The sequence below is a fragment of the Pinus tabuliformis genome, chromosome X (genome assembly GCF_031772625.1).
Source record: "Pinus tabuliformis cultivar Carrire ecotype Pingquan chromosome X, CPIR1, whole genome shotgun sequence".
NCBI classification, from domain to species: Eukaryota; Viridiplantae; Streptophyta; class Pinopsida; order Pinales; family Pinaceae; genus Pinus; species Pinus tabuliformis.
In genome coordinates, this window is record NC_142308.1 from 191,534,036 (window position 1) to 191,542,352 (window position 8,317).

General features: G+C 36.5%; 1 protein-coding gene and 1 pseudogene across 1 annotated transcript; one reads left to right on the forward strand and one right to left on the reverse strand.

Annotated features, from left to right (window-relative positions):
- Positions 1 to 327: 327 nt before the first annotated feature.
- LOC149139066 (B2 protein pseudogene) lies at positions 328 to 1,573 on the forward strand (annotated as a pseudogene).
- Positions 1,574 to 4,597: 3,024 nt separating this feature from the next.
- On the reverse strand, positions 4,598 to 7,018 carry LOC149139067 (putative aquaporin PIP1-2). Its single transcript, XM_089446884.1, has 2 exons — positions 6,481 to 7,018; positions 4,598 to 5,232 (listed from the first exon to the last, which is right to left on the reverse strand). Exons 1-2 carry the CDS (start codon positions 6,696 to 6,698, stop codon positions 4,914 to 4,916), a joined length of 537 nt encoding a protein of 178 aa, XP_089303010.1. The 5' UTR covers positions 6,699 to 7,018; the 3' UTR covers positions 4,598 to 4,913.
- Positions 7,019 to 8,317: the final 1,299 nt, after the last annotated feature.

Below are 8,317 nucleotides of genomic sequence, written 5' to 3' on the forward strand. Positions count from 1 at the left end.
CGTGCATCATGCTGGTATCTCTGTGTTTTTTTTAGATCCAATTTCAATTGAGATAACTATAAATAATTTTAGAGCGCTTTAGGCTTTCAAATACTGAATCTCCATTTGTACCAGAAATGTTTCTGCAATAAGAAGTTGAACAGATTTGACTGAACCAGGTTGTTTTGTCCTTTATTTAAAATTTTCTGCAAGTGACATCCACAGATTGAATTGTTGGCTTCGGGGCTTTGGAATTTCTATATCGTAATTGCGGTGGCTGGAATCTAACAGTAGAATTTGTTACAGATCATGGTTGTCGTTGTTGGAAGGTTTATGGATGCTCAGGGGACTTCGTTCTTGAGAAACGGAGAGAAGAAAAATTCGCCAGCCAGGAGGAATGTAGCAGTGATGGCCTCTGTTGGTCTGATGGAGGTGTTTTCTTGATTTGGGCAGGCGATGTGCTATCTGGAACATCATCAAATGGCGTGCATCATGCTGGTATCTCTGTGTTTTTTTAGATCCAATTTCAATTGAGATAACTATAAATAATTTTAGAGCGCTTTAGGCTCTCAAATACTGAATCTCCATTTGTACCAGAAAAGTTTTTGCAGTAAGAAGTTGAACAGATTTAAGTGAACCAGGTTGTTTTGTCCTTTATTTAAAATTTTCTGCAAGTGACATCCACAGATTGAATTGTTGGCTTCGGGGCTTTGGAATTTCTATATCGTAATTGGGGTGGTTGGAATCTAACAGTAGAAATTAAGTCGGTTAAGTTTTGGAAAATGGACTCTTTTGTGTTCGGGAAGTTCGAGGAGGACCTTTGGGGTCGGAGCTCAGAGAATCAGGATTGGACGTTGGCTGCCTCAAAGCTCTCTATATTCGAACAAACGAGAGGAAAAAGTGACAGGATTAAGAGTCTGGAGCCTAAAACTTTATACTCACAAGTGAAACAGGGGGGAATTAAATAGGAAGCTTGAGGAAGTTAACGACGACCAATTTAACTTGATTCGGAAACCATTTGAATCTGGCACCAGAGTTGGAATTATACACGGCAGTTATAACATAAGCCATGTCATTAAGTATAATAGCAATAGTCGTAGCAACGGAAACAACAACTAAAAAAATAATAGCTTTGAAAAGCGGTTCAAGACATTACCATCCTCGAAAATTCTCCCTAGAAATGAGATTCTCAGTGGCTACAACTTTGTATGCAACAACGACACTATGCAAAAATATCTCAAGCGAATGTTGTTTGGTTTGCCTCAACGATATCGGGATTTTGTTCGTGCCATAACACCAGGTCTGCCACTCTTTTTGTATAATTATACAATCCATCAGTTGCATGGAATATATCAGGCCATCAGCTTTGGAGGATCCAATATTGATCCAACAACTTGGGAAGACAAAAAAATGCAAAGATGAATCAAGGTTTCCAGCACAGGTGAGGATTCGTGTTAAAAAGGTGTTCAATCCACTTGAAGAGGGTGCTTTTAGACCTATCTTGCATCACTATGATGTTCCCAAGTTCCGTCTACCACTCTATGTCCCAAGGATTTTGGCCTTGCTACACCTGTTTGAGGAGAACAACATCTGATACATACATCCTAGGATAATTTTAGGATAGTTTCTTCCCATGTAGAGGGATTGGCTTGTATTGGCCGGTATATCTTAATATTTTCAAGCCTAGTCTTCAAAGTTCAAACTTTTGCAGATGCTTTATGTGCAGGGTTGTCTAATGTCCAGGTTTCATGCTATTCCTCGACAGATCTATGGTTTTGGTCATTGTTGGTCAATATTGCACAAAATGGCTTTCCTTGTTCTTGATTGTGGAAGAAGACACCATAATCAAATTCACCATGAAGTCATTGTTCTCTTAAAATGCACTTAAAAATGTCTATTATCTGCCGAAACTGGTGATGTGGATGGATTAGAGTACATGCATCACTTGAGAGTAACATTGTAGCAATCCTCATTTCATACTTCAGAAGATAACTGCTCCCTGTCATCTCTTTCACTATCCTGCCACAAGATTAATCTTGTGAATAAACATCTCTATATAACATGAGAGGATTAATCTTCTAAACAATAAACATCTCTGTATAATACAAGATATCACATAGTAAATCATAAAGGGTTTGTTTTATCTACCTTCCTTAAACTGTCTTTGATTGAATCTATTGAACCTCCCCAAAGTTTAATCCGATCTTTAGCTTGTGAAGCCTGCAATTTATGGGTAAAACCAGCGATATACTAAATTACGAAGCCGAGGAAGAATGTTAGTAAAGAGTAGATTTGGAATTACAGGTAAATAACTCTCTGTCCCAGTGAGTCCTATACGTGATAAACATAAGAATTAGAGTCCTTAGTACTGTTCCTCCAATCATGCCACCCAAAATACCTCTATACTCACTAGGGATGGGCATTGCCTGTGAGGTCGGCATCAATCCCATGGAATCACAATATAACCCAAACAATTTTACATTGAGAGGAAGCAGTTTGGGGATGGGACTCTTGGATCATATGCCCATTTCATATGGAACGTCTACTAAGTGGTTTCAGTTAATGCGACATTGATTTCAGTGTTCAATACATTTTTATTCTTTATCAAAGTATTTTTTTGTTCTATTTGCTTTTTTCAATTTATGCCTTACGGCGTTTCCTTTGCAACCTCTGGTGCAAATGCTAGTATAAACAATATGTACTTCCTTTTAACGTGTTGAGATACGCTACAATCAAATTCGCCATTTTCCCTACCATTAATTCTTAAAGATGCAAAACTGCACATAATAAGCCTAAGCCCTGCCTGATTGACGTGTGTCTGTAAAGTTGATTCCCTTCTGAAAATAAATCCAGTCGTACCCAACATATAACGGATAATATTCTTTACCCTGCCGACCGACAGCATTACCTCAAGTTAACTAGTGTACTATCCTTTATAGCACGGACTTCTACTCTACCAGTTCCTCCTGACAAAACCTTTCCACGGCCAGTTTAACTATGGTTTAATGTTACGAATTTTAGAGGTTTGGACACTCTTTGAAATATGATTTCAGATTGATAATAGGACGTTATCTAAAAGCACTTTTGAAAAGAAAAATAACAAGAAATGATCCCCATTGCATTGGTGAGAGCAATAGTTTGAAATTGCAAATGTTATTATCAATTTATAGTTTTTTTAATCTAAAATTGTAGAGTAAATTTTGTGTGTATGGAATAGTTTGATTGGTAATAGTTGTAAAAATGAAATCTTATTAAATTCCATATTTTTGGTTCAAATATTGTGCTATCCCCTGTTCTCACTGAGAAGTTGGACATGATGAATATATAATTTTACCAAAATTACAAAAAATTTAAACAAAAAAAATTCATATATCAATTTAGTGTTATAAAGAAGCAAACCTCTCATCAGAACACACAAAAAAATTTCATATAAAATTTCATATATCAATTTATTATTGTAAAGAAACAAGTCTCAGATCAGAACAAACAAACAAAAAATTGATTCTTGATTTTGACACTTTCAATAAACAAACAAATTTGAAATTTCATGGCAACAAACCAAAAAAATTAAGTTCACCCTAACTTTAAAAATAAATTAGTATGTTATTATAATGTAAAAACTGAAATATAGCCCATTAGTATCCATGCACTACCACAACATTAAAATAAAAGAACCCAGTCCACTGATGAGAGCCATCGCTCAAATACAGTATGTAATAGTACTTAATATGTACATCGTTACTAACTAGACTAGTAGAATCCATGGCCGAAGAAAACATAAAGAGACCGGTTGTGGGAACCATAGCCCAAATATTTTATGTAGTATATGCATCATTAGTAATCAGACCAGCAGAATCCATGGCATCCTCAAAACCAATGCAATAGCCCACTTATAAAATGGTTTATCACACACAGCGGGTTACAAAACATATATACTGTGGCACATCGTCTCAGCATTAGTTAATGACAGTTTAATATAGAAAGCCAACACAGACATTACTGCTATTCTTCTAACTTCAATAGCCCAAAGGAGAAGAGAGTCCGAAAAATAAGACAGCCCATGAGCCCAGTGCAATGGTAACAAATATAATTTAAAGGTGCAGATGTTATTGTGAATTTATAATTTATAGTCTTTCTATTTATAATTGTTGTTTAAGGGGTTTATTCAGGTGTTTTGTTACGATATTTCTTAATGTGAAGTCATTTTTTCAATTTTCCACTATGAATATGATGAAGATGTTGTCCTGCCAATCATACAAATATATATATAAACAATAAGATTCATACATTAATTTCAAGACTTATGTAAATTTCTAGTCTTCACAAAAAAAATACATAACAAATAAAAAATCTCATACACTAATTTTATGTATGATTTTCAGTTATAATTTAAAAAAACAAATTATTACAAACTATATTTATTTCAACTTTCATACATCAATTCTGTGATGGATGCACATCCTTATCCAGACAAAAAAAAAAAAAATTATACACCAATAATGTATCTAACTTAACCATAATTTTAAAAAACAATTATTCTTATTATTAAGTTTCAGATGCAACCAAATACTATCAATGTGTTAACAAAGCATTATTAAATAGAAATTAAAGAACGCAATGAGAGCATAGCCCAAAACAGATTTTGAGTATGTACATGGTGAGTAACCAGACTATTAGAATCCATGGCTGAAGAAAACAGGAAAGAGTCCAGATGTGAGAATCATAGCCCAAACAGTTTATGTAATATGTGCATCCTTAGTAATCCGAGAAGCAGAATCCATGGCATCTTCAAAACCAATGCAATAGCCAACCTATAAAATGGTTTATTGCATACAGCAGAGTACAAAACATATATATTGCGGCACATCTTTTCCAACATTATGAGCATTAGTTGATGACAGTCCAACACAGACACTACTGCTATTCTTCTGATTTCAATAGCCCAAAGGAGAAGAGAGTCTGACTATAATCCCTTTGCATAGAAAGCTACTATAATAAAAATAAATAAAGGATTTGAAGGGTGTGCCTCGGATGATGAGCATGTGATAAAGAGATGCAAGAGCAGCCCCAACCAAGGGTCCAACCCAGAAAATCCACTGGTCATCCCAAGCGTGGCTCCTGTCATAAATGATGGCTACCCCCAGGCTCTTAGCAGGGTTGATGCCTGTTCCAGTGATCGGAATAGTTGCCAAATGCACCAAAAACACTGCAAATCCAATAGGCAATGGAGCCAACACAGGGATATGAGAATCCCTGGATTTTTTCTTGGCATCAGTAGGAGAATAAACGCCGTAAGGCATAAATTGAAAAAAGCAAATAGAACAAAAAAATACTTTGATAAAGAATAAAAATATATTGAACACTGAAATCAATGCCCCATTAACTGAAACCACTTAGTAAACGTTCCATATGAAATAGGCATATGATCTAAGAGTCCCATCCCCAAACTGCTTCCTCTCAATGTAAAATTGTTTGGGTTATATTGTGATTCCATGGGATTGATGACGACCTCGCAGGCAATGCCCATCCCTAGTGAGTATAGAGGTATTTTGGGTGGCATGATTGGAGGAACAGTACTAAGGACTCTAATTCTTATGTTTATCACGTATAGGACTCACCGGGACAGAGAGTTATTTACCTGTAATTCCAAATCTACTCTTTACTAACATTCTTCCTGGGCTTCGTAATTTAGTATATCGCTGGTTTTACCCATAAATTGCAGGCTTCACAAGCTAAAGATCGGATTAAACTTTGGGGAGGTTCAGTAGATTCAATCAAAGACAGTTTAAGGAAGGTAGATAAAGCAAACCCTTTATGATTTACTATGTGATATCTTGTATTATACAGAGATGTTTATTGTTTAGAAGATTAATCCTCTCATGTTATATAGAGATGTTTATTCACAAGATTAATCTTGTGGCAGGATAGTGAAAGAGATGACAGGGAGCAGTTATCTTTTGAAGTATGAAATGAGGATTGCTACACTGTTACTCTGAAGTGATGCATGTACTGTAATCCATCCACATCACCAGTTTCGGCAGATAATAGACATTTTTAAGTGTATTTTAAGAGAACAGTGACTTCATGGTGAATTTGATTATGGTGTCTTCTTCCACAATCAAGAACAAGGAAAGCCATTTTGTGCAATATTGACCAACAATGACCAAAACCATAGATCTGCCGAGGAATAGCATGAAACCTGGACATTAGACAACCCTGCACATAAAGCATCTGCAAAAGTTTGAACTTTGAAGACTAGGCTTGAAAATATTAAGATATACCGGCCAATACAAGCCAATCCCTCTACATGGGAAGAAACTATCCTAAAATTATCCTAGGATGTATGTATCATATGCTGTTCTCCTCAAACAGGTCTAGCAAGGCCAAAATCCTTGGGACATAGAGTGGTAGACGGAACTTGGGAACATCATAGTGATGCAAGATAGGTCTAAAAGCATCCTCTTCAAGTGGTTTGAGCACCTTTTTAACACGAATCCTCACCTGTGCTGGAAACCTTGATTCATCTTTGCATTTTTTTTGTCTTCCCAAGCTGTTGCATCAATATTGGATCCTCCAAAGCTGATGGCCTGATATATTCCATGCAACTGATGGATTGTATAATTATACAAAAAGAGTGTCAGACCTGGTGTTATGGCACGAACAAAATCCCGATATCGTTGAGGCAAACCAAACAACATTCGCTTGAGATATTTTTGCATAGTGTCGTTGTTGCATACAAAGTTGTAGCCACCGAGAATCTCATTTCTAGGGAGAATTTTTGAGGATGGTAATGTCTTGAACCGCTTTTCAAAGCTATTATTTTTTTAGTTGTTGTTTCCGTTGCTACGACTATTGCTGTTATACTTAATGCCATGGCTTATGTTATAACCGCCGTGTATAATTCCAACTCTGGTGCCAGATTCAAATGGTTTCCGAATCAAGTTAAATTGGTCGTCGTTAACTTCCTCAAGCTTCCTATTTAATTCCCCCCTGTTTCACTTGTGAGTATAAAGTTTTAGGCTCCAGACTCTTAATCCTGTCACTTTTTCCTCTAGTTTGTTCGAATATAGAGAGCTTTTGTTGGGTATTTTTTGATGGGGAAAATACCAAAAACCAAATAAACAAACACACAGAGACAATGCTCTGTTTCTTTTGTTCCAAGATCTTTTGTGCACACAGAAGACTTAAAAGAAATTTCACTGAGAGACAGAGTATTTCACCACAAAAAAAACTTTCTATTCATTAAAACCTGATACAAAGATTTACCACTGTAAAATCATTTTCATATTCACTGCTGTGAAAAACAACTTACTGCTGTAACAAAAGTTTACATGAGCTTACTGCTGTAAAACAAAATTTACATTCACTGGTGTAAAAACAACTTAGGCTTCACCATTTTCTTTATGCACTGCTTGTGCAAAACCACACATGGTTTTTGCTATTCCAGAAATTACATCACCTGGTTCTATCTTTTTACACACTGCTGTGTGTTTCACCTTTTACTGCGCCATCATCAATCTTTCGTTGCTGTGAACACCTATGTATTTTACCTCCCGTGTGCAATGCATAATAAAAGTCAACACACTCAAAAACATAAAAACTTATTACATATGTTTTCACATTTAATACATGCCGTATATAAGAAATATATATAAAAGACATATATTATACGTGCCCATACCCATAATAAAAAGGCCCACCTAAATCTACGTAGCACCATTAAATTCAATGACTCTCTCTCACCTACGGCGGTCAACCATAAACCTTTTACTCCACGCAATGCATTGAATTTAATATTTGCCGTATGCAGGTTTGGAGCAGCTTCGGGCAATCAACGGTTGAAGAAGGTGGAGCACATCCGACGGTGGAGGGCAATATCGGAAGACCAACAAGTGCTGAACTTTATCCTCCGAGAAAATGACGTTGCGTTACGTCAGGGCTGAACCACGTGTCAGCTCCACATTTTCTCGGGCCCTTGTGTACGAAAACCATTCTCTGCAGGTAGGCGGTCCGAGAAATCTTTAAACCGGTTTGTGGTTTTTGCTGGCGGTTTTGGGGAGCGTACGGCTGCGTTGAAATTAGATTTCAACACTCCCCTTTAATTTCAACAGCTGGGCATTCGGTCATACCCAGACACTTCCTCAAAAATTCAAAGCTTTTCTGATCCAGCGGCTTTGTCAAGATGTCCGCAACCTGTTCTTGAGTCCTGCAGTGTTCTAGGACAATTTCTCCATTGTTCACCAATTCTCTGATGTAGTGAAACCTTGTATCAATGTGCTTCGTTCTCTTATGAAACACTGAATTCTTTGACAAATCAATAGCTGAGCTATTGTCACAA